Below are 25,687 nucleotides of genomic sequence, written 5' to 3'. Positions count from 1 at the left end.
AAGACAGCCTCATTCTCTCATGGAGAGATAAGTGAGTTTGAACCACTGACCCTGCGGTTTGCAGCCCACTGCTTAGTCCACTGCTGACTGTAAATTGTAAATAGGTACAGCCTGACTGAAAAATAATATGACCATGTATATCAAACATTTTTTAAGAAACAAGGTATGTGTTTATAATCTCTTCATTACAAAACCCCACTGAATTATAGTAAGGGGATTTCATTAATGAAGAGAATGGGAAAGGGGTGACAAGTGTCAATTTCTAGAAGGGATGAGCATGACTTGGAGGAAACTACCTGATGAAACAAAGTGTAAAGAAAAGCTACGGCATAAAATACAAAAAGTATGCAAGTAGAAAGCCCCATCTTTCTCCCAGGCAGTGACGGGTGGTTTTGGATTGCTAACTTAGCAATTAGCCACCCGGTGCTTAACCCACTGAGCTACCACAGCTCTTGGAATCCACTCTACAGCTTTAGTCTGTGTGAAGACAATGTCTTGTGTGCTGCCTTTAGATCGCTTTCATTTCTGGAGGAAGTGTTGTGCTCTATACTTATTGACTTTGTTTACCAGCTCTATTAAGCATTTTGTAAGTACTGTAATTTCCCTTGAAGTAAATTTTAAAAGCAACTCATCATTCAGCCCATAAAATAAATTTTGTGTTTTTCTTGACATATAACTCGTAAATGATGGATTCAGCCTGAGTCACATTTACATCTGTGATGAATGGGCTAATGTCTAAAATCAAATTGAATAGGACCCACTCGTGTGTCGTCTCTGTAATGGTTGTGACAGGGGCAGGAAAGGTGTTCCTTGTGTCTTCCCCCCCCCCCCCGGTGACATCACTTTAAGTGTCATTTAATGCTGTCGAAATCCTACAGATGCCTATCATCCCAAGTGCAAACATTGGGGCTTCAGAAGTGAACCTGCCCTTGAGGAGGCCGTGGCTCCTGCAAGGCAGGGCTGAGGGACAGATGGGGACGTGCTGCTGCACAGGCCTCTCCAGACCTTACAGACTAGAAAGAAAGACCTGGAAGCCACCTCTGGAAGTCAGTGAAACAACAGGCGGCTCACACAGTACTCCGAGCCATTTGCTCCTGCACTTGACGTGCGCCAGGGGACAACTTGGTGGCAGCTAGCACTCATAACAGTGAGCGTGCCAGGGGCCTGGGTCGGTGACAACCTCTCTGGAAAGGAGGCTGGGCTTCACAGAAGCAACACTGCTCGGGTGAGTGTAAGCCACGGAGAAAGGAAGCACCGTCGGTCTAGCCACAAGGTCATCCAGGACATCAGGAAGATGAGCCTATGGTGCTCCCAGACCCTAACCTGCATTGTTTCCACGAAACGCAGCACCCACCCTCTCTAAGAACCTGCCTTCACAAGCATACTGGGCTCCCTTTTCTCCTGCTCAAAGCTCTCTCTGGTAGTAAGATGTCAGGCTGATACATTCTTTCTCTCAGGCCACTAAGGTGCCATTTAATCCACTGCAGCAATAACTAAATAGGAACTTACCTTTAAAAGATGCCAAACATAGCGTGCTGCTGATTTATTGCCACATCTATTAAAGCTCCAGAGAGAATCTGACGCGCTGGATGTTAAAACTACTTGAGATAGTATGTGGATGTTTCCTGATTTAAGCCCTTCATAAATCTGATAAAGTGACGATGGGACCTATTGTCACTTCATTCCTGCCCGATCTCCCATCACTCTGCCACCTTTATTAATTCAGAATAAAATATCCTAAGACATTAATGCAGCCATTGGCGATAGGAGGTCTGCATTTTTATAGCTTCAATAATAAGTCTTACTTAAAGATGCCTGTGCTTTCACTGGGACAGAAGGGCCGGGGAGTCTGCTCGTCTCACGAAAGCATCTTCATAGCCTCCTGGGGAGTGGTTGGTGAGAAAAGGCAGGTTCAGAGAGGCTAAGTGACTTACCCGGGGCCCAGGTAACATCTGTAAGCTATTACCAGAGCCAAACCACACCTCAAGTCTTCCTAGTTCACATGCACGGCTCTTTCTGGTACATTCTCTAAACCTTCTGGAGAGTCTTATAAAACAGTTTCTTTACTGTTTGCTATAAAGGTCCGAAGTACATGTCTCCGTGTTTCTAGTTTTTCACTTCTCAGTCGTTATGTGGTGTTTTCTTACAGAAGGCAACAGACCACTGCAACAGAAACTACCGGTAGATGACAACCCCAAACCTAGACATGGCACCCCAGAGAGGCCAGATGGCCTCCAGTGGTCAGCTGAGCAACCTTGTAACCCAAGCAAGTCCAAGGCCAAAACATCTCCTGTTAAGTCCAACGGCCCTGCAGCTCATCTGGAAATAAAGCCAGAGGAGCTGGCAAAGAAAAGAGGTAAAGTGATTTCTTTTGCACGAGTGGTTGGGCGTAACTTGCACACCCGGAAAAGTGACCCCGTCAGTGAGAGAATGTTCCCAAAGGTGCTGTCGGTGAGGAGAGATGCAGGTGCACCTGCCTTTGCTCCCGTGACCCACGCTGGTGGATTGTAAGGGAAGTGTGGCACCTCACCCCCTTCCACCAGCTGACTCGGTGATTTAAGTGGAGCCCATTTCCTGTACCGCAGATGCCCAGGGAGTCCGCCCCGCCTTGTGGCATCCCCGGGTGGTGCAAATGGTCAGTGAGTTCGGCTGCTAACTGCATGGTTGAAGGGTTGAGGTCACCCACAGGTGCCTTGAAAGAGAGACCTGGTGATCCACTTCTGAAAAACCAGCAATTGAAGACTCGACAGTCCACGTCCTACACTGGCACACATAGAGTCCCCATGAGTCAGCTGGGTTTGCTGGTGGTTACGATCTTTTTCCCTGGCCTTCCACGGTTGGTCTTCTCTTTGTAGGCATGGGTGCACTTGCCCCACTAGTACCTCCTACCGTAAGCTCTTATAAAGAGGATGTTAATAGAGGAGTGCTTTTAGAATCATGAGCACAGAAGGAGCCAAGTCCACCTTGCATTGCATAAAGAGGATCCCAGAGGTGGGCGTACACCCATCAGATGCGGCCTTCCCTGTGTAAACTCTGCAGTGTGTTCCAGCATTCAGACATCAACAAGCTGAAGGACGAAAGAGGGTTTTCTATTGAACACATTCTGTTTTTGTTATTGTCTGGCCCTTGGGATCCCTTGTACATAACTGGTATTAGAAATGAAAGGAGCTGAATTACTTCCATTCTGATTTCCAGAATGTTAAACACCAGTCTCCCCAGTCCGCCGCCATTGTCTCTGATTTCGGGGCTATGGTTAGATATACTTTCTCCCTTCTCTCGAGGGCGGACTTGTTCATATCTTCAAGAAACATGGCCTTGTTGGGCTCAGTACAATCTGTCTGTTTGCTTGGCATGATCTGAAACCCTGGCGACAGTTTCAGGAAATCAGGCAAGGTTGGCGCCCACAGAGCCGCCTTAATTGCTGCAGCTATAAATACAGGCTTGGCTCAGGGCTGATGGGCCCAGAGCCCACATAGCTGGCACTCATGCTCCTTTGTACCTCCCTCGTCCTCTGGGTCATCGCCCTCTTCCCAAAGCTCTGGGGCTTTTTAGCCACGCAGAGAGGTGGGCACAGAGTCTGCAGCACATCGGCTTCTAGGAAGCGGCCATTGATGACAGAAGGCCACACTCAGAGCCTCTTGGTGGAGAGCAAACGATCCAAAAAAATCCCTGTCCTTGGGTCGGAGCCAACTCATAGTGACCCTATAGAACAGGGTCGAATTGCTCCAGTGGGTTTCCGAGACTGTAATTCCTTCATAGGAGTAGAAAGCCTAGTCTTTCTCCCATGGAGTGGCTGGTGGTTTCAAACTGGTGACCTTGGGGTTAGCAGCCCATTGCATAACCAGTATACCACAAGTGTGCCTCCAACTGCCAAGCCAGAAAGGGCCACTGGGGAAGCCCAGCAGTGACAGAGAAAGGACAGACAGACACACACACACACACACACATACACACACACTGCCTCGGGTAAAAAAATCTTTGTGTAATGAATATCCTCTCTCCACCTCCCCACCCCCATTGAAAGGCAAAACACAAAATCCGTTTTTTGCCGAATCAGTTGCTTTGTTTTATTTCTTTCACAAGTAAAAAGGGAAAGTACTGAATTTTAACCTTTTTTTTTTTTTTTTGGTCCGGCATTCATTCTAGGTCCCAATATTGAGAAATCCGTGAAGGATTTGCAGCGCTGCACTGTCTCTCTGACCAGATACCGCGTCATGATCAAAGAAGAAGTAGACACTTCGGTGAAGAAGATCAAAGCGGCCTTCGCTGAGTTACACAACTGGTGAGTGTGGGGCTCCCGCGCTGTTCCTATAGGGAAGCCCATCAGATGGGCCACACTGTTTATTTAACACACAGACGTCTGTCACTGGACAGCTGCGCCGTGGACTCTTTGTAAGGCCTCCAGTCCAAAGGTGGAATCGCTGGGAGTGCAAAAGAAGAAGGCCTTTGAAAGGAGCTCTGGTCTGCGTCCCTCACTGGCGTTTGAAATTAGCCCCAACGTTACATGAGTGATGTAGAACAAAGCCTCACCCAGTGGCCTTCATTACAAATTCCTGGACGGTTAGCACCATGAATGCTGCCGAGAAAACCAAATCTTTTCAGCAGTTTCATTATAAATTAAAACCGGCCTTAACCAGACGCGGAAGTGTCTTACAAAGGGTGCAGCATTAGAAGCCCATTCTTGGTTGGAGCTCACAGACGTCCCCTGCCGTGGTTGGTCCCACCCTGCCCTGCCACTGATTCGGATGGAAGACATGCCTTTGAGTCCCATAGGTTTGCACAGGTCCACAGTCGGAACGAAATCTCTGCTAAACTGGTGTAAATGAAAATCCCAATAGACGATTCCTTCAGGCAAATGAAACCCAGATTATGTCATTAGGACTCATTTCCTCTCCATCTGTCTAGCTCTCTTTCTCTCCTGGTCCCTACCTCTCCTCCCTTCTCAGTGTCCCCCCCTCCCCGAGTCTGCTATTTCATTTTATTCTTGACTTCATTCTTCTCAACTCACTGCCGTTGAGTGGGTGCCGACCGATAGCAACCCTGTAGGAGATGAGGCTGTGACTCGACAGGAGTAGAAAGCCCCAGCTCTCCCCTGCAGAGCGGCTTGGGGAGCAGCCCAGTGTGTAACTGCTGTGCCACCAGGGCTCCCGATGGCATTCTTAGCCCTCCCCCCCCCCCATTTCTCCATGTGGCAGCAAAGATGCCTCTCGGCAGCTCCAGGCCTACATACTCCTAGTCCCTCAGAACTGGAAGAGGACTTGGTTAAATCAAACTCCATGGGCTAATTCCCATTGGCTTTGGGAGTGCTTTGCTGACCATAGAGTTAGGAGTGAGGCGAGTATCATTTGAACCCTGGTCAGAGATGTGCAGAGCCGAGAGAGCCCTGGTCCCCTAGAGGAAGATCAGGGTGCGATGGCGAATGAGAGGAAGACGCTGTAGACAGAGAGCACACCTGTCTGCGGTTCACAGGTACCGGGAACATGCTATATGCTCCCTGTGGTTCATTCACTTCCCATGCCTCTTAAATTTGACCGCCTCTTCTGTTTACTTTTCCTATTCAGAGCCCTTGCATACACACCAATAAGTCTTGAAACTGATTATGGAGTTGTGTAAATATAAGAATTAAGCCTAAAGCCACTGCCGCTGTGTGAATGTCTGCTCATAGCACCCCTGTAGAGAGAGAACATTTCTAAGACTGATTCTTTGCAAAGGCAGCCTTTCACAGTGTCGTTTCTCTTTTTATAAAGAACCACTCAGAAGAAATTAGGGTTAGGACCCACTAGACACTCTCTTCCTAAACAGGGTCACAATCCCAGGTACGGATGTTAGGACTTCCCTGTATCATTTTGGGAAATTCAATCCGTCGCACAAAGGTAAACATGTTATACCAATGAAAGGTGTTAGCATTGTGGGTGTTCTTTCTGAAAACAGTTAGTTCGATGACTTCTCTAATCTGTCCTTAATTAATTGCCCTGCTACTTATACACACAGCAGCCTCACAGCCTTGTACTTTCGAGCTGGGGCAGCAGGACTGCATGTAAATGGACAGCTCGCCGAGCTCCCCAAGCTTTGTGGCCCACTCCCTGTCCATGCAGCTTCCCGTCTCTGTTGTTGCTCCAAAGCGGCAATAGAGCAACAACCAAAGCAAGGAGCCAACTTCAGCAATTCCAGTTGTAGTGTTCCAGCCCCTGTCTAAAGCAGTGGCTCACTGCCAGGGAAGGCCTTCCCCTCCCTGTCCTTTCGTGTGGCTTCATAGCATGAACTCCTCCCCTGAGGTCCCCGCATGATACCGTCCAGCCCGGTGACTCACACACGGATGGACCAAGTGTAGCGATGACCTCAAGTTGCCTTCCTCTCCCCCAGCTGCTCTGAGAATGTCTTTTTTTCCTTAGTCAAGTGAGCATCACATGGGTCTTGAGACTTCTTGAAATGTGTAGCTGATTCTTTGAGTGTGTCTTGCGTTATCAAGAGCTGGAAGCACTGAAGGAAGCCAAGGCTTTTTGGCTCTGCCTGCAAATCACATCGTGTTGTAACCCAGGGGGAGGGCCACTTCGGACCAAGTCCTGCAGGGCTGTGTTTAAAAGTCATCTGCGTGGCAGAGAGCAGCTTGTCCTGCAAAGCGAAGAAGGGTGATGGAGGGCAGCCCCTTTCGCCGTGCTGTGGCTAGGAGAGCACTTGTGTTCTGATTTACCCTCTGACATAATCATTGCAAAGTGGTAGCCTAAAACCCCACCCAAAGTACTATCTGTCATCCATTTGCATACATTGTGGCCAAGGGGAGAGTCTGCAGGTGCTCTGCTTAAGGCTGCAGCCCAGCCAGCGTGGGGACGCGCGTGAATGAAGTCTCACTTCTGTTTTATGGGTGGAGGAGAATGGTGAATTTGGGGAGTTGTGGTATTCTTGAAAATACCAGGCACCTTACAAGTTTTTAAAGATGGAAACTTCCCTGTTGCTGGTGGGAGAACCCTGAGTGCCATCCCGCCCGCTTAATGCCATTGTGACTCTGGATCCCCTTGGAAGGCATCTCCAGTCCGGAGGCTGTGAGACACGGCCAGCCCTCCGGAGCATCCAGAGCGAGCTGGCTCCGAGACGGGTGTTTCGTCGTGTGGTTCAGGACAAGGGGACAGCTGTGTTTGGGTTCTAGCTCATCTCATCTCCCTACTTTGGACCGTTTTGTGTTCTCTCCGAATCAGAGTTCTGAGCGGGCATTGTATGTAACTTAGAAAGAAATAGAAACCTCGGGTAAGCAATTCTAAATGTTTGCTGTGCTGCCTAAGTGCTAGCTTGAGGTGAAGCCTCCTGGGCACATTCCATGAGAAATACTACTGTGTATACTTGTGTATAAGCCGTTTTTCAGCACCTTTTAAAAAAATCATTTTATTGGGGCTCATACAACTCTTATCCCAATCCATACATACATCAATTGAGTAGAGCATCCTTATACATTCGTTTCCCTCATCATTCTCAAAATTTGCCTTCTGCTTGGGTTCCTGGAATCAGCTCATTTTCATTTTCCTCTCCCCCTCCCACCCCGCTCCCCCTCCCTCATGAACCCTTAATAATTTATAAATTATTATTTTATCGTATCTTACACTGCCTGGCGTCTCCCTTCACCCACTTTCCTGTTGCCCATCCCCCAGAGAGGAGGTTATATGTAGATCCCCGAGATCTATTACCCCTTTCAACGCCCCCTTCCCTCCCAGTATCGCCACACTCACCGTTGGTCCTGAGGGGTTCAACTGTCCTAGATTCCCTGTGTTTCCAGATCCCAACTGTACCGCTGTGCATTCTCTGGTCTAACCAGGTTCACAAGGTAGAATTGGGATCATGATAGTTGAGTGGAGGAAGCGTTCAAGAACTCGAGGAAGGCTGTGAGTTTCATTGTTGCTACACTGAACCCTGAGTGACTCATCTCCTCCCCACTACCGCTCTGCAAGCGATGTCCAGTTGTCTACAGATGGGCATTGGGTCCCCATCACACACTCCCCTCATTTACGATATGATTTTTCCCCTGCCTTTGTTGCTTGAAGCCTGGTCCCCTAGGCCCTTCATGATCACACATGTTGGTGTCAGCGCCTTTTTTAATGCGGGTTTTGTGGTAAAATTAGGTGCCTCATGGATATTCGGATCGGCTTACACTCAAGTATATACAGTACTTGGTTCATGGGAGAAAAATGCCATTTTTTGTGCCGGCTCTATCCCAAGTGACTCACAGACATCAGGGCGACATGAACGACATGCATGTCCTTCCTGATCAGGCTGTGAAGAATGCTTTGTCCAGCGCAGTTATTGAAGGGAGCCATTAAGTAGCTGAAAAATAAAATGAAAACTGGCGTTTAACCAGAACATGGTGACAGCAGCCTAAATGACCATAAGAAAAAGCATTCTGATTCTCCCAGAAAGAATATGGGATTGGGGAGGAAGACCGAGATGATATATAATACTCTCACAATCCATCTTAACAGAAAATAAACTTTGCAACATGAGCATCTACGTGAAAAGGCACATGGGGAAGTAACAGGAAACAGCTGGCTCCTTCTCTACATGACTGGCCCCAGCACAACTGGAAAACATTCGGCCTCGGGCATCAGAGCTGCTGGATGCAGTTGCTTTGTGTGCACACCAGGCCAGCGCCTCATCTCAAACCCGTGTGTGTGTCCAAGTCGGTCGTGAAGGCATAAATGAGCAGTAAAACATGTCCTCCCCAGAAAGCACAGAAAGAATTAGCCATCCCACCATGTGCTCCATGTGCTGGGGCAGACAGTCTTCCCACGCTCTGTTCAGGTGCTGTTGTCCATGTGGCAGCTAATTAAAAGGAGTCTTAGAGCTAAGGGAAGACAGTAAGAAGCCAGTGGCGGGTGGATGCAGGGCAGGGCCTGGGGGAACCAAGGTTGTAGGAAACGTGGAGCTAGCAGGCAGTTTGAGGAGTCTTTCTTTCAAATAGGAAAAGGAAATTGTTTGCACCATGGAGCCTTGGTGGTGTAGCGGTTCTGCCTTGGACTGCTAACCACAAGGTCCGCAGTTTGAAACCACCAGCCACTTTCTACTCCTGTAAAGAGTTACAATCTTGGAAGCCCACAGGGGCAGTTCTAGCCTGCCCGTTAGGGGTGATGGAGTCAGAATCCACACGCTATCCGTAGATGTCAGTGAGTTTGGTTGGAATGACACAAAGGAGCCACATCTCCGGGAGAGAGGTTGACTCCCTAAAGCAATGACTGCCCTGGCCCAAGCAGAATTTGAAAAGGGGAGGGCCTTCCTCTCCCTCATTCCATCCCCTGTCCACTCTCTTTCCCCTGCTGCTTTCCCCCCACCTTGCAGTTTCTGCCCTCCCAGCAAAGACAAAGTGAAGTCCCTGCTTCCCCTTAAGGGCCGGGAGCTGTCCCACCCTGACACCACCACCAAGATGGGGCCTCGTGATGGTGGACCCCGGTCATTCCTTTGGTGCTTAGCCATGGACCATATTGTCTTGTGTCGCTGATATCCCATCCGTGTGATGAGGATGTCCCCCCCCCCCACTCCCAACATGACCTGGTGCCTGTTAGCGTGTCAGCAAATGCTCTTTCGAGGAACGAATGAAATGAGAACCACGGGCAGAAGAAAAGACTATTTTGAGCCAGGTATACGTTCTTCCAACTTCCCTCGAATCTCACACCAACGGGGGCCGCTAAGCCAGCACTGAAGTCCTGCTGGTGGCCACGCAAAACCGCACACAGATATCAGGGTGGCCCCAGACACAGAAGAGCTATTGTCCCTGGGACATTTTAACCTGGGGTCCCTTTCTGAGACGAGAGCTTGAGAAGGATGGCCTCCATGGGAAACTGGCCCTGGCGCGGCCCAGGCCAGAGCATCCTCGGTGATGACCCTCCAGTCGGATAGCCTGCTGCTGCTTCTCAGACGCTCAAATCGTGTCAAATTGCCGGAGCGAACGTCCTGGGAGCCGCTTCAGTCTGAGTCCACATAAGACCGTTTCTTCTCTTCTTCGGGTGTATCAGACACAGCAAGATTCTCTCTTCATTTGTTGGTTTTCTTTACTCCCAAAGCCTCTAAAACTTATAACGGGGGAGTCGCCTGCCTTTCCAGATGATGCTAAAAGCCGCTTTGTGTGTGTGCTTTCTTAGTGCTTTTCTGCCCCCCATCTTCTCTTCTTTGACTTCGTTCACATTGGCTGAAAGATGATGCCGGCGAATTAATATTTCCTTCTCTCCAAGTCCCCCGAATTTAACGAGGCTAGTTAACTCTTGGCGTGAGTGCAGCCAGAAGGCTCCTTAGAAGTGAGACGGTGGGACTTTGTCGCTCGGAATTTGGACCTGTTGTCAGGAGAGACGGTTCCTTGGGAAAGGACACGAGGCTGGTAGAGGGTTGGCGATAAAGAGGAAGCTCGTCAAGGAGCTGGACTGGCACGGTGACTGCAGCAGTGGGCTCTGACATAGCACTTGTGGCGGCGGCGACACTGCACCAGGCAGGGTTTGGTTCTGCGGTACGCAGGCTCATGAGTCAGCGCCCACTGAACACACAACACCAACAATACCACCACCACCAACAGACCGAAGAAGCCGCAGCAATGCATTGGAATCATGGCACTGGTGAAGAAGACCAGAGTGACCACAGACTTCCCAAAGAACAAGCAAATCTGTTGGGAGAAGTGCGGCCAGACTGCTCCTAAGAGACAAAGATGGCATCACTCGGCCGCACATACTGTGGCCATGTCGTCAGGAAAACCATCCCCCGGAGAAAGCCATGATGCCTGGCAACAGCAGAGGGGCAGCACAAAGAGGAATTCCTTAACGAGAGTATTGACCCAGCAGCCACAGGAGTGGGCTCAAACAGGAACACCTGTCAGTGCTGTGTTCTGATGTGCAAAAGCCCGCTGTGAGCCAGAACCGACCTGCCACCAGACGCCAGCAGAGCAGCTGCACTCGGTGGGGTCACCTGGAGGACCTTTGGCAGGTTTGCACACACTTTCAGTTGCCACCGGGAGGAGAAGGAGGTGCTCTTGACATCTGAGCAGAGGCCGGGGTGCTGGCCTACATCCTTCCGTGTGCACACAGGTCAGCCTCCGTGACATTGGTCCACTGCGCATGTCTGTGGTCCCAGGGAAGAGAAGAAGGCCGGAGGAACACGAATGGATGGAAGAAGGCATCCTTGAAGGAAAGGTGAAGTCTCCCTTGTATGCCACGCCCCAAAGTCTCTGCCCACCACCTCGTCCCTCTCAAAACCCAATACTGCCGCTGAGCGCAGGGGCCAGCGGAGGCTTCATTTCCAATCATTTGTATGCCTGAGCCACATGGCATAATGCCGTCGCATTTCATATCAGCACATTTGGAAAATAATTTTTTCCCACGGCCTAAAACAGAAATCTTCCAGCAATACACTTTAAAGGTCAGATTATATTTTTGCCCTCTTGAGCCGAGAGAAACAATCATATTGAAGTGTCAAAAACTTAGAGCTTTCCTTTTTTTGTTGTCTATTTTCATTATAGAATTCAACTCAGTCCTTAGAAGAGAATGGGAAATGTAAGAAGCTCAGGTTGTAGCTAATGATCGGCAGCCACTTTCATTAGCCCATCAGCACCGTTGGTCTTTTTCTCCTGCTGCAATAAAACCGAGGATCACAGGGGGGACCAGGATTAGGGTGAAGATCCGAGGCAGGCAAAGATAAATACAGTCGCGCGCTGGTCCATACAGAATCTCTTTGGAGAGCTATTGTTTTCCTTTGGCGTCAGCCAAGCAGCAATATTACTTGATGTTCCCTGACACACACGTCTCACGCCCAAATAGTCTAATGCCAGGGACATGCTCAGATCTGCCCATCCTGCTGTCTTAAGCTGAATGAAAACAGACAGCCTGCTTCCCTATCTCGCGATGCAGGGTTAGTGGAACAAATACTTGCTGGCCAGCTAATTACCCTCCCTTCATTAAAATTACTGGAATTGTGGCGCTAGATCTACCTCGACAGGAGGATGGGGGAATTGGGTCGTAGGTGGGACATATCCTCGAACTACCTCAGTGTCGCTGTGAGTCAGCAGTGAGTTTGGGTTTTGTTTTGTTTTTTAAACAATCTCTGTGTCAAAGAAGCGATGCCATGACACCCAGCAAACTTGTTGGCCTGAGGGTGTCGATGGAATCTTGGTTAGCAAGCAGAGGCTCCCGTTGAAAAGCCAAATGGCTCTTGCCCCTCCCCCGAAAAGAATTTGTTCCAAAGGACATTGACTCTGCAGCTATGGGAGATGGACATATTTGATCAGAGCACACGGGAGCAGATGAAGGGGCAGGAGGAGAGAGTGGAGCACAGCCTGGCCCACCAGGCCGTGATGATGATGTTCCTGAGTAGAGTAGCCAGTCCACAGAGAGAACAACATGGCTGGCCCTACTATGAGACATGATGCCCCTCAGTGACTAAGGGCGATACAGGGGACAGCACCGGAGACACAGTGTGGGAATTGCACCTGACCTGATCCCACCACACCGAGGCAAATCACTGGGGGAGTGCAGCGGAACAGCAAGGGAATGGAGTGGCAAGGTCCCCAGGGAATGCTGAAAGTGGACTTTGGGGCCAGGGCGTGGTGCCCCAACAGACTGGACTGGAAAACGCTCCTAAGGGCCAGCAAACGATCCCTGAACTAACTACAAGCTTTTCTCTTGTGAACTGTTTTGTTCTGTTCTTTTTCAGTGGTTTGTTTTGGTTGTTTTGTTGTCTGGTTGTATACTGTTGCTTTGTGTTCCTCTGTCTAGTTTTCGTGCATGTTAGTGACTCCACAGGTCTGTCTGAATAGGACAGGCTGGATGAACTATCTGGATGAAAAACAACAGGACCGACAGTTCCGGGGGGACATGGGGTGGGGGGGTAGGAGGGGGTAAGGAAGTGGTGTTAACAAACCCAGGGACAAGGGAAAAACATGGGACTCCAAATGGTAGAGAAGGGGGAGTGGCAGGCCTGGTGGGAAATGATCAAGGGTAAGGTTGCTTAGAGAAGAGGTATACTCTAGCCCAGGTGGCGATGAAGCATGGTAGTAGGGCAGGAGGAAGGTCAAGGGAGATGGAGGAAAGAGCTAGGAGTCAAAGGGCATTCATGGAGGTCTAGACAAAGACATGTACATGCAAATATATATAGGAGGATGGGGAAATAGATCTATGTGTCTATATTTATAGGTCAAGTATTAAGGTGGCGGAAGGACCTTGGGCCTCTACTCAAACACTCCCTCAATGCATGAATACCTTCTTTTATTAAATTGGAACTCTATGATGCTCACTCTCCCGACACAACGGCTGGAGCCAAAGTGGGTGAACAAGTAAATGTGGTGAAGAAAGCTGATGGTGCCCGGCTATCAAAAGAGATAGTGACTGGGGTCTTAAAGGCTTGAAGATAAACAAGCGGCCATCTAGCTCAGAAGCAACAAAGTCCACATGGAAGAACACACCAGCCTGTGTGATCGAGTGGTCCCAAAGGGATCAGTTACCAGGCATCAAAGAACAAAAAATCATATCATTGACTGCACACCTCCATGATAGGATCGCTGAAGACAAATGGGTGCACAAGCAAATGTGGTGAAGAAAGCTGATGGTGCCCGGCTATCAAAAGAGATAGTGTCTGGGGTCTTAAAGGCTTGAAGGTGAACAAGCGGCCATCTAGCTCAGAAGCAAATAAGCCCACATGGAAGAAGCACACCGGCCAGTGCGATCACGAGGTGCCCAAGGGACCAGATATAAGGCATCATGCAAAAAAAAAAGATATAAGTGTGTGTATGTATGTGTATATATGTGTATATGTGTATATGTATATATGTATGTGTATATATATATATCATATTAAATAAAGGGGGAAGTGCAGAGTGGAGACCCAAGGCCCAAGTGTCGGCCAATGGAGATCCCCTCATAGAGGGGTTTAGGAGAGGAGATGGGTTAATTAGGGTGTGAGGTAGTATCGATGAAGAACACAGCTTTCCCCCAGATCCTGGATGCTTCCTCCCCCCAACTACCATGATCCGAATTCTACCTTGCAGGGCTGGATAGGACAGAGGCTGTACACTGGTACATATGAGGGTTGGAGGTACAGGGAATCCAGGGTGGATGATACCTTCAGGACCAAGGGTGTGAGGGACGATGCTGGGAGAGTGGAGGGTGAGTGGGTTGGAAAGGGGGAACTGATTACAAGGATCCACATGTGACCTCTTCCCTGGGAGAGGGACAGCAGAGAAGGGGGGAAGGGAGACTCCGGATAGGGCAAGATATGACAAAATAATGATGTATAAATTACCAAGGGCACATGAGGGAGGGGGGAAAGGGGAGGGAGGGGGGGGGAAAGAGGACCTGATGCAAGGGGCTTAAGTGGAGAGCAAATGCCTTGAGAATGATTGGGGCAGGGAATGTATGGATGTGCTTTATACAATTGATGTATGTATATGTATGGATTGTGGTAAGAGTTGTTTGAGTCCCTAATAAAATGTAAAAGAAGAAAAAAAAAAAAAAGAAAAGCCAAATGGCGAAGTCATAGGCAGTCCTAGTATTCACAGGCGAATCCCAGTGGTCCGGAACAGGGTCGGGATGACACTTGTCCCTGTGCCCTTCGCCCCGGGATGTCAGCGATGGGTTGACCGGCAGGAGCGCTGAAGCGAGCCGGCTTCCCTCTCAGCGTGATCCTTGAAGAACTGTACAGAGATTATTGTTTCCTGCTTAAAGCTCTGGGGTATGTTAAACCATGGCTGTCTGTGACCGGCGAACTAGCTAATGAATAGGAAATCGAGAGGCTTGTGTTTTTTGTGGCATTTTAAAGAGCATTCATTAAGAAGTCTCTTTATCCACGTGCTCCGGAATTGCGTATGTGCTTGTCACTGATCAAAACTGGTGCCGACCAGCTTTCCTGACCAATCCCTTTCCTTCTCCCTCAATGGCTCTTGCACGTGGACCCCTGCCTGTGACCTGTACACAGCAGCAGACAAAGAAAATGAGAGAAGCGTGCCCTTGCCCTGCACCCCCAACCTCTGAGAGGCAGCCAGTCCCTGCAGCGTGCCCAGGATGGCGGTGCGTGTAGCCCTGTGAAGGAGGCGGACACAGTAGTGGAAGAGGCTGATAGCACCGCTGTGCCTCCAGAGAGCTCTGCGGAGGCTCTTGCTGCTGGCCTCGCTGATACACTGACACCCTTGCACCCCAACTCAGCTCGGGGTTCATTCTGCTAGTGTGAGAAGGGCAAACGCCATAGCCCGTGGAGAAACTCAAGGTTGCGGTGACTTTGAGACGAAGGCAAGATCCCGGGACACCGTGTGTATATCGCCATGTGGTGGTGGAGGGGTGCCCTTCTGAATAGGTGCAGCTGGCACGTCGGAGGGCAAGGGATCTCAGCGCCTATTTCCCTTCTTCCTGAGGTTTGCTCTGCATTCGATGCCTCCCCAGGGCCACGGCAAGGACGGAATGAATCCCTCGGTCCAAAGTCCTGCAAGTCCTGAGCTAGCCTTCTCGGTCTTGTCATGTTCCCCGGGAAAGCAGCATCAGTAGCACCGTGTGCGCAGCCTGCTGAGCCACACGTGTGCATCACCTCCATCCTTGGCCGTGCCGCTCCCCTCCCGCTGCTGCCGGCCTCCCCTGGGGATTGGTAGGCCCACAGGTAGAGCTGGAGGACAGGAAGTTGGTTCTGACTCAGCTTGATATCGGAAAAGGTTTTCTGAATCTTTTTCAGCAAAGCAGGGCGACCAGCCAGGCTGCTATCCTGTTCTGAAAGGGAGTAGTGCGTTTTCATCAGCGAGTCGAAAGAGAAACAGAAATTAAGGAAATTGTCTCCCTACACCCTCCCATAGGGCATAGCATGTGTTTCATTGGTGTGTGTGTATTTTGGGGTGTGGGGGCAGTAATCTATAGTACAATCCTCTTTCAGTGGGGAAAATAAGATGAATCTATCCTTTGACACTAGGATAAACTTACAAGACCTAATAATATTTTTAAAAGGAGCCCGGTGACATCACAGTCACAGAGGGCAACTCGGCACATTTCTGTTTACTAGATGGGGAAAAAGAACCCAGTGCCATCGAGTCGATTCCAATCTCTAGCAATTGGGTGTCTGAGGCATTGCGTCTCGATGGGAAGAGACCGCCGCATCTTCCTGCTGGGAGCAGCTGACGACTCAGAGGCCTCGCCGTCAGACTAGCAAGCGACACTTCAGGCAGAGCCTCGCTCCGCGCACGTCATCGCGGTCAACTCGGAGAAGGCAGCTCTTGCTCAGCCGCTTTCTGCGTGCCTTCTGCCCTGGGCCTTCATCTAACCGCCCTTTCCTGAACAGGGTCCTGCTGCTCTCCAGGGGGGTTCCATGTAGTTCCTCAGAAGTGGATAGCCTGCTCCTTCCTTGTAGTCTGCGCTTAGTCTGGAAGTTCTGCGGAATCCCCGCCACGTGAGGTGACCCTGCTGGGGTGAAGTACCCGTGACGTCATCGCTCCAGCATCTCAGCAACACCCAAGCCACCACAAAACAGCACGCTGACATACATGTATGTGTGTGTGCCATTGCCAATTTGGCGTTCGAAACATTGGCTTTTAAATGAAAGGTCCAAAGAGTTTAACCACTCATTCGTGCCCACCCCCCTTCAGAGGCCACTGTGCAGGGCAGGGGATTGCTAAGACCAGTGGTGGGACGGGAGACTAGAGGTCCAACCAAGACACCGTCCTTCCGTACCTGCTCACTAGAGAGCCAAGGAACTCGCAGCCCCAGGAGCCAGAGCCAGGTGAGGCCAGGCGCGCCCCGGGGCTTGGAGGTGGGCCCGTGTGGTTATGACTCGGTGGGTCCTGCTTAGACCTCTCCACTCCTCCTCCTCACCTCTCGCCCTCCCCACCCAAAAAACAAACAGGAAATACAAGGATATTCAGAGTGCTCGTATTTTGAGCAGGAAGCAAAGAGCGTTTTACCTGATTTCATTCTGAAAAGTACCTTGTTCTAATCCTGCTGGCCGTCGTTTCCAGTGTGTTTTAGGAAGCAGGCGGCAGGAGCGAACACGTGAGAAGGATGGTAGCCCCGCTGCTCTGCGGGCTCCCTCGTGCCCTCAGACAATTGGCATGCACAGATTACAATGAAACAAAACAAAAGCCCGTGGGTAGTAAATCGTGCCGTGTTTATAACTCCTGAAAGGAAAATAGTGACCGTATTACTTTCCCCGCAGTGATCTCCGTGGAAAAGCACAGCGAAGCAGCACTTAGCAAAGGTAAAAGCGCAGAGTGTTAAGCAAAGTCATGTGAATATCCGAATGGAGGCATTCTTAGAATAGAGGCTTGCACTGGGCATGTGGGGCCGTGGGATTTGTAGAAATGACAGAACTCATTGCAGCTCAGGTGTTATTTCTTAAATTCCAAGAAGTGAAAGAAATCCCTCTGTTGTTGTTTTCCCCTCCTGGGCACAGATTTGAGAGCCTGTGTGAGAAACTCCAGGCGCTTGCCGGTGTTGGTGTTTATGCTAAATCCCACACGCCCCATTTCAGAAGTGCCCTTCTGTCTAGTATGACGCCGTCCACATTCACGGCAGCTTCCATCCCTGTCGGGCTCCAACATCAAGTGTGCAGACTGAGGGATGGGGACGGACTGAATGATCTCTGATAAGGGAATGAGAAGGAAACGGACTCCCCTTGGTGGGCAAATGGAGCACCACGGCCGATGCCCCGTGCTGTCTCGGGAGGCTTTGGTGCTGTGTCGAGCGGGACTTGCCCTGCTGCCTTACGTCCCGGCAGTCATCATCGTCTGTGTGCTGCAGGCATTTCTGCTGGGGTCAGTGTGTTCAAGACATCTCCAGGAAGTTCCATTTGTTCCCCCCGTGATGCATTCAGAAAACAAACAAACGTAATTGCATTATTCTTTCTATCTATAACAAGAACGCTGCCCCCCAGCCCACCCCCCAAAAGGAATGTAGAATGTAGCTCTTAAAACCAAACTGACAGAGTGCAGAGGCCAGTGTACAACGGAATCCTGGCGAAGAAAGTGGGGCGCGCCAGAATCTCCTCCAACGACTCGCTCTTGGAAGCAGCACCACCAGAGGGCTCCTTAGGGGCAAGGATGGGGGGGCTGGGTCTTACATACTGTGGACATGTGGTCAGGAGAGGCCAGGGCATGGCGAAGGACAGCCTGCTTGGGAAAGCGGGAGGCCTGCAAAGAGCTGGCTGCGTCCCCACGGGGATCCGGTGAGTGCAGGCCTGGGCAGCGTGTCGTTCTGCCCGTGCAGAGGGTGGTTATGGGTCGGAACCCACTCAGGGGCACCTCACAACCACAAAGGCCAGACAGGGAAGCGAGGTCCAGAGAAACAGTAAACAAACAAGATGAAAATCTTGAGCCCACCAGCACATGATGAAAATGATATCCAAGGGCAGCGAGCCATTCCTAGCAAAAGAGTGTTTCATGGGAACTGCTTTTGCAGTGTTAACCTTCCCCTAGCCGTGGGATCAAGTATTAGCCCCACCCCTCGAGGTGTAGAGTGGAGCGTCATAGGTCCAGGAATCCCAGCAGTGGGGGGCGGGGTGAGAAAGACCACATCAAGAGCCCATAGTTACCTTCCAGCAGTGGAAGCGGAAGAGTGGGGTGGGAGAGAGATTTGTGAAGGAAAGATGTCATGGGAACTGGGCCAGAGGCGACCCCAGCAACCAGCTTACAGGGTCCAGGAGGGTAGAGAAGGAAAGGGAAGGAGCTCGGAGAAGGCGGTCCAGGCCCTGGCAGCATGCCGATCCCCGTGCACCACCTGCAGGGACCTGTGCCAGGGCTAGGGCTGCAGGTCCTCCAGAGCCACTCATGGGGCCAGAAGTCACGGGCACTCGAAACCGTCAAGCCAAGGACAGAAGATCTACTGACGGCTGCTAGAGTTGAGACCTGGATGAACTGAAGCCCCTGACTAGTTTTGTGCCCCCGCCCAAGAATTCCTGGTAAGACTCTGGGAGATGAACTAGAAGTATACACTGTTGTGTTCGTGTAAAGTCACACACCTCCACCTAAGAGAAGGCTCACAGGTGCCTAAGCAGGTGGGCGGGACAGGCAGCCTGGTCCATCTTCCATCAGTGGCGGCTGGTACAGAGCGCTCGGAGCAAGCCCAGACCCTGGGAGCTGGTCAGGAGCTCTGCTGACGTTCCTGACTTCCTGACGCAGTAAAGAGGAGGACCCTCGGGAGGGGGAGTGTGTTTCCTTACGGAAGGAAATAGACTTGCTTGCTGCTGGGAAGCCCGGTTTGGGGCCTCATCTCTCATTTGCATGCTCAGCAGAGACCAGGACCGGAGGGCTAGAGATGGATGTCCGTTGTCATCCATTCTCCCAACCAATGTACGTCCTCTTTCTCAGTAGTGGATTGAGGGATGTGAGGTTGTCTTTTGTCTGTTCGTCCTGCCTGCCCCTTTCTGGCCTCATTCCCTCCTGATGCCCCCTACCCCCCACCCAGTGGCTTCCTCCACTTTGCTGAAGGAAGCTCAGAACGGAAGGACTGTATCCTCTGTAGCAGCGGTTCTCAACCTTCCTCATGCCGAGACCCTTTCATACAGTTCCTCATGTTGTGGTGCCCCCCAACCGTAAAATTATGTTCATTGCTACTTCATCACTGCAATGTTGCTACTGTTATGAATCGGGCAACCCTGTGAAAGGGTCGTTACACACACACACACACACACACACACACACACACACCAACCGCTGCTCTAGATTGTCCCTGAGGCAAAATTAGCTGATGGGACAACCTCAGGCAATTTCCCACACCACCGTCTCCCTAGGAAACCAGGTACCAGCAATGGACCAGGCTCCAGTTTTACCTTTGCAGTCTGGGTCAGTCTGGCTGTTGATACAGCTTTATTTATTCATTTGTTTATTTCAATCACTTCTGAAATTCTGCTTTAATTCTCCGAACCCACCAGCAAGTCTGTATCTTAATGCTTATAGATCTATGAAGCCCACCACGCACGGCGGGGCGCCTCATGTATCACTCCTGCTTTGGTCTTCAAATTCCCGGAAGCGTCTTCTCTGAAGAAGGAATTGATCAGCCTGTTTCTACGAAAGTGCCTTTCAGAGTCTTTTTATTCTTGTTAGTGCAAGTCCTCTACAGAAGGGAATCAAGACAGTGGAAACTTTTTTATGAAATGACACTTCATCTGTGTGATTAACTGTACAACAAACCATAAAGGCTTTGCCACGGTAATCTCCTCCTCCTTACACCTTATTGCTTGGGTAATAAAAGCTTTTTGATGGCAACAAGATAAAAGTTTACTATCCAGGCAATTTAGATAAAACGAGAAGATGCAGTTTTTTGGAATGATGAAAGGCCCGTCTGAAACACGTCGGTCAGCATGTGTTCGATGGGACTCTGTCTAGAAGGTGCTTGAGGCGTCTCCAGTCTGGTGCCGTCCAGGTCGCTCTGCCCACCCCGTGGGGAGGACAGTCAGGGGAAAACCTGGAGAAAGGTTCTCTCTCTGGGCCTGGTTGGCACAACTAGTTAATGCACTTGACCACTAACCAAAAGTTTGGAGGATTGACTCCACCCAGAGGCCCCTTGGGGAAAAGCCCAGGGATAATCTACTTTCCCCAAATCCACCGAGGGAAACCCTACGGAGGGAGCCCAGATGGACGTGGCACACATAGGGTCTGTCATGAGGAGTCGGAATTTATTCGACAACACCTGGTTCGAAGAATTCTTGTTAAAGACTGAGGGTCACTTGAAAAGCAGAAACTTGCAAAACCTAGAAATGTCGGTGACTCCACGGTGGGAAGCACATATTACAATAATGTATTTGCCACCAAAATCAACTCCCTAGTTTGACTCTAAGCCAGCGGTTCTCAACCTGTGGGTCACGACCCCTTTGGGGGTGGGATCCAATTCATCACAGTAGCAAAATGGCAGTTATGAAGCAGCAACGAAAATAACTTTATGGTTGGGGGGTCCCCACAACATGAGGAACTGTATGAAAGGGTCGCGGCATGAGAAAGGTGGAGAACCACTGCTCTCAGCCAAACCCTGTTTGTTTGGTGAATATATAGTTACCATGTTATTCACAAGCGATTTCTCAAATAATTTGATTCTGCCAATGACCAAGATTATGTAAATGTCCTGCATAAACATGATTTATATGCAGACACTGTCATGTACCGACTAAGAAGTGCCATCATTGGTGTGCTTCCTTCACAAACACCACTGTCAAGGAACTTTTTCTTGTTGTTGAGCTACCCACCAGAGTCCAAGTTCATAACATTGAGCTGAAATGTGCCAAAGTCAGGAGATCAGACTTGGCGAAGGCTCGGACTTCTTCAGCTGTCCAAGGGACAAAGTTGGGGAGGGGTGCTGTCTTCCAGGCAGAGAGGGAAGTGCATGCGCCAGGGCCTCGTGACTAAGAGGATTGGGCCCAGGCCTCCTGGGCTGGTGTGAAGCTGGTTTGGTTGTCGGGCTCCATTGAGTTGAGTCCAGAGCAGGATGACCCCACCGGGCAGAGTAGAGCTACCCCATTCAGGTTCTCTAAGCTGTAACCTGTAGGGGCGCAGGTGGCCAGAGATTCCTCTCATGGGGCCACCAGATGGGTTCGTACTCTCCGGTTAGAAATCAGCCTTTCAGTTAGAGCCACGTGCTCACCGTTTCACCACCACGGATCCTTATTGTGACGCTTAGATGAGGCCATTCCAATAAGGCGCTGAACTCTCCCTAATGTGCTTAAGTACACAGAAAGCATTCAGAAGTGTTACTTATCCTCAGCTCTGTTTAGAGCCACCTCAGGGCTGGGATCTGCCCGCACAGATGCATCCTGGAAGCCAGCGTGTGCACTCTACTCCTTCCAGAGAACTTGGCTCCTGACCCCGTCTGTTTCCTCAGTGACTCCCATCTCACAGTCCACTAGCAGGTCCTAAGTAAAAGTGTTTGGTTCGGTGGGCCCAGCCAAGTTCGCTCATCCCCAGCTTCTCTAACTGAAAGGCAGCCAGTGCTTCATCCTCCCCTCCACTGCCCAGTTACCATCCCCGCCAGCAAGCCTGTCTCCTTGGACAAAACCCCAGGAACTTCAGGTCTGCATAATTGGGTTCTTGCAGGAGAGCCCAGGCTCTGCTGAGGCTGGCATCTGACCTTGGTTCGCATCAGGTTCAGCATCAGTTCAGAGCAGAGCCCTGACTCAGCAGAGATTCAGTAGCTTGCCTTCACGCACAAGGGTTTGGGGAGCAGTCATACACAGCAGTGCGTGAATTATGGTGACCCTGGAGGGCGATCCTCTGTTGAAATACCCAGAGGAATGGAAACATGGTTTGATGCCAGCTCCACAGCCTCCTTCGACATCCTCAAGTGTGCATTAGGCAGATTAACAATGTATTGTTAACTCTCGTCCCTCTTGTTGCTAGCCCGGGAGGTCTGAACTAACAATCACAGGAAGATCTGGCTTTGTTTAATATATGTTAGACCTGGGGATATGTATTATACCCCAGCCGTCCATCTTGTAAACTCTCTGAGCACAGTATTATGTTAACAAATTTAATCATCAAAATTTTATTGTGATCAGCAGCTGGTAAAGAAATGAGCAAAGCCCACCCCCCCCATACCCTTCTCCCTACCCAGCATGCACACAGGCGGCAGGATTCCCAGCACCAGGGTCTAGTGGCTTACTGGAGGTGGGGGTGGGGGGAGACTGGGAGGAAACATTGAAGATAAGCAGAGACTCGTCCCCTCGGGGCCCTTCACTATGTGCGACCTTCCTGGTCCCCTCCCTGGGGTGGCTCCTCTCCTGCCCACTATGAGTCTGAAGAGATGCCAGTCTTGTGTGGTTTATATGCCCTTCCTTTGGTTGCATGCCAAGCATGTTCTCACCACCTGGGGCTCTTTTTAGGAGCCCCCTGGTTGATTAGTGGATAGGAGTGACGAAGGAGACCTCATTTCTTCCTGTTATCACCACTTCCTTCCCTTTCTCTGCTCTTTCCTGTTTCTCCAACGTGCGCTGCAGGTCCTCCTGTTCTTCCTCTTAACGCTCACAAAATGAACGTTCATTCTACAAAACGGCAGGAATCTATGTCGTTCTGATCCATGGTGATGTAGCCAACACCCAAGCCATTGCTTGACACGTGGCAGACAGGCCACGTTGAACAAATGAATGCGTTGTCTGTCTTCCCATTTCTAGCCCCTCTGTGGCATCGTTCCTGCTTCACGCTATTGGTCAAGACAATGGAGCCCGGGCAACCTTCAGGTTTCACATGGCCCATAGCTCCATCATGATGTAACCCAGAAGTCAGCTGGGCTCCCCTAGCACTAAAGCGCTTAAGCTTCCAATAAGGTGTCTTACTAAACACCAAGTCCAGAGCCCAATCCAGGTTTACTCCTTTGGGCTGTTGCCTCCTCACAACTGTTGAGCCTTGGCTTGACCCTGATGTGAAATCCAGCCCCTCGGGCCATTTCCAGGGGTGTGGGGTGTGTGTGTGTGTGTGTCCACACGCATTCAAACCATTCATACCACACATCCTGGAATGAGGACGGTCTGGGTATCCCAGAACTCACATCTTATACAACACAACACACAACTTTCAATTGCCAAGGGGACCTTTTGAGCTCAGCTCTTGGAGGTTCTTTGGCCTATCCATCCCTGGAGATTGCTCCCAGGCTCTGCACCTTCGCAACCGTCTTGCTAACTCAACTCTTCCCACCCCTCCCTCTCTTCTTCTCTTTCCCCCTCCATCGCCCTTCTGCTCCCCTGCCTTTGTGTCCCCTTCTCTTCTCTCCTCTTCCCTTCTCCTTATTTGGCAGGGATAAAAAAAAGTCAAAGTATTTCCTCAGGCAGAAGAAGCACTTTTGTGCATTTTTGCATCTGGGCTTCTGAAACCCATTTCTCTAAGTTCTAGCTGAACAACGTATCCATTAGCCTGTGTTCTCCAGAACAAAGATGGAACGGCTGTCTCTTTGAAAGTTGGGAAAAATAAACTGACTCTGTCATAGCTACAAGGAGCCCTGGGATGGCGTTTTCAGGTGAGCTCTTGGACTGCTTAGTCACAAGGTCGGTGGTTCAAACCCACAGGAGAAAGGTAAGGCTTTCTGTTCCCATAAAGATTTACAGCCTCAGAAACCCAGCATCGGGTCATTAGGAGTTGGATGTGACCTTGGCAGAGCATTCACTATGCCTTGTAATTGATTACACGAGCATTCGACTATGGACTCAACCCAGCATTTTACACAGTTAACAAATGCATGGTGGTTGGTGGGACTGGTCACAGTGTAGACCTGCAGGGAGGGGACCTGTGTGCATTGCGACAGGTATGGGGGAAAGAAGACTTCTCACTATTACCTTTCCTCTCCCCCCCCCATTTTTAATGTAATTTTTTAAAGCTTTTCATTTTTATTTGGGTGATGGTCTACAGAGAAGACCATCGGTTTTTCGTTCAGCAAGGCGAGCACATTTGTTTGAACTCCTTTCTTACAATCCTCGCAGTGCCTCCTCGCATACCCCGCTTCCTCCCTGGGTTTCCTGTTTCCATTCCTCCTTTCCTGGCCCTCTGAACTTTGTTCTCGGGGAAAGGCTGCCCTTTGGATCTTGAAGGTTTGTTTGTGTTAACCTGGGGGTAAGTTCCAGTCCAGACCTGAAAAGTGTCGCTTACCTTTTGTGTCCCATATTTCCTTTTGTCAAACACACAGACGTTCTCTCTCTGTAACGTCAGTAACTAAGGCACAGGTGTCTCGATCAGCTGATCACACTAACGTGATTATATCCGGTGACCTTAAGCCAGCCTGCGTCACGGGGATGGCTGATGCCATCTGTGGTTAATGGATTAGGCCTGGTGCCCAGTTCTGGAGAATTTACCATTCATTGCGCGTGTCACCTTTTTCCAGTAGGATTTCCTGGTTGGGCTGAGCCAACCCCCTCAGCACACAGCCTACTAAAGATCGTACTTTCCAAGTGTTTAGGTTATATCATCTGATTGAGGAACCCAAAAATTACTAGAGGTAGACCCCAGAAACCATTGGCAACCACCTTGGCAAGCAATGCAAAATTCGTAAGGAGAAATAAATGTGCAACACATTTCAAATTTTTAAAATGTAGATGATGGTTGTAAGTATTTCTGAGAGAGCAATCTGAATAGGAAAGGGGATGTTAACAGCTGTGTGTTGAAGCACATGATTGAACTCCCACACAAGCACACGCCAAAAAATCCCCCTTAAGGAATCAACTCTTGTTTTGAAAACTGAAACATAAAAGGAGAGAATCAAGCATTTATTCTGCCTCACCTAAACTCTACTTCAGGATAACCAAATGATTCCTAGGAGAATGTGTCTCTTTATGGAAGGATTCCAGGAAATAAATGAAGAGAGAATGACAGAATTTTCATAACCCCATTTTGCAGTCCCTATTGATTTATTGAATCCAGACAATGTTCATCAATGTCTGTTAATATTAAAAAAGAAAAATATCATTTGTGTTCCTCATGAATGTGTTGGGAGATACAGAATTTTGATTAGATTCAGGTTTTATTTTTTTCAAAGGCAATACTTATAAAGGTGTTGTGTTGTGTCATTAGGTATCTCCTAGTGGAAATCCGCAACATAAATGTATCTCCTAAGGAAAAAAATTCAAACCTGAATCTAATCAAATTTCTATATCTCACGACACATTTATAGGAAATACAAAGAAACGTGTTAAATATTACCATGGAGATGCAGTCAGAAAAAAAATCATATTGGGAACAACTCTAGGACAAACAATCTGTTTCTTCAACAATAACTTAGAAAGGTTAAAAAAGAGAGAGGGG

At 49.7% G+C, this 25,687-nt stretch overlaps 1 protein-coding gene across 4 annotated transcripts in view; it reads left to right on the top strand.

Moving 5' to 3' along the window:
- SPATS2L (spermatogenesis associated serine rich 2 like) overlaps positions 1 to 25,687 on the top strand; it is a 184,033-nt gene that overhangs the window by 137,968 nt on the left and 20,378 nt on the right. For all 4 annotated transcript variants that reach the window (XM_075529428.1, XM_075529427.1, XM_075529430.1 and 1 more), the window contains exons 7-8: positions 2,150 to 2,356; positions 4,147 to 4,282. In XM_075529428.1, the coding sequence (XP_075385543.1) occupies positions 2,150 to 2,356; positions 4,147 to 4,282 (343 nt within the window). The remainder of the gene's footprint in view (positions 1 to 2,149; positions 2,357 to 4,146; positions 4,283 to 25,687) is intronic.

Source organism: Tenrec ecaudatus, chromosome 13 (assembly GCF_050624435.1).
Source record: "Tenrec ecaudatus isolate mTenEca1 chromosome 13, mTenEca1.hap1, whole genome shotgun sequence".
Taxonomy (NCBI): Eukaryota; Metazoa; Chordata; class Mammalia; order Afrosoricida; family Tenrecidae; genus Tenrec; species Tenrec ecaudatus.
Note: the sequence above shows the minus strand (reverse complement) of the source record. Positions and strands in the feature narration are given on the sequence as shown.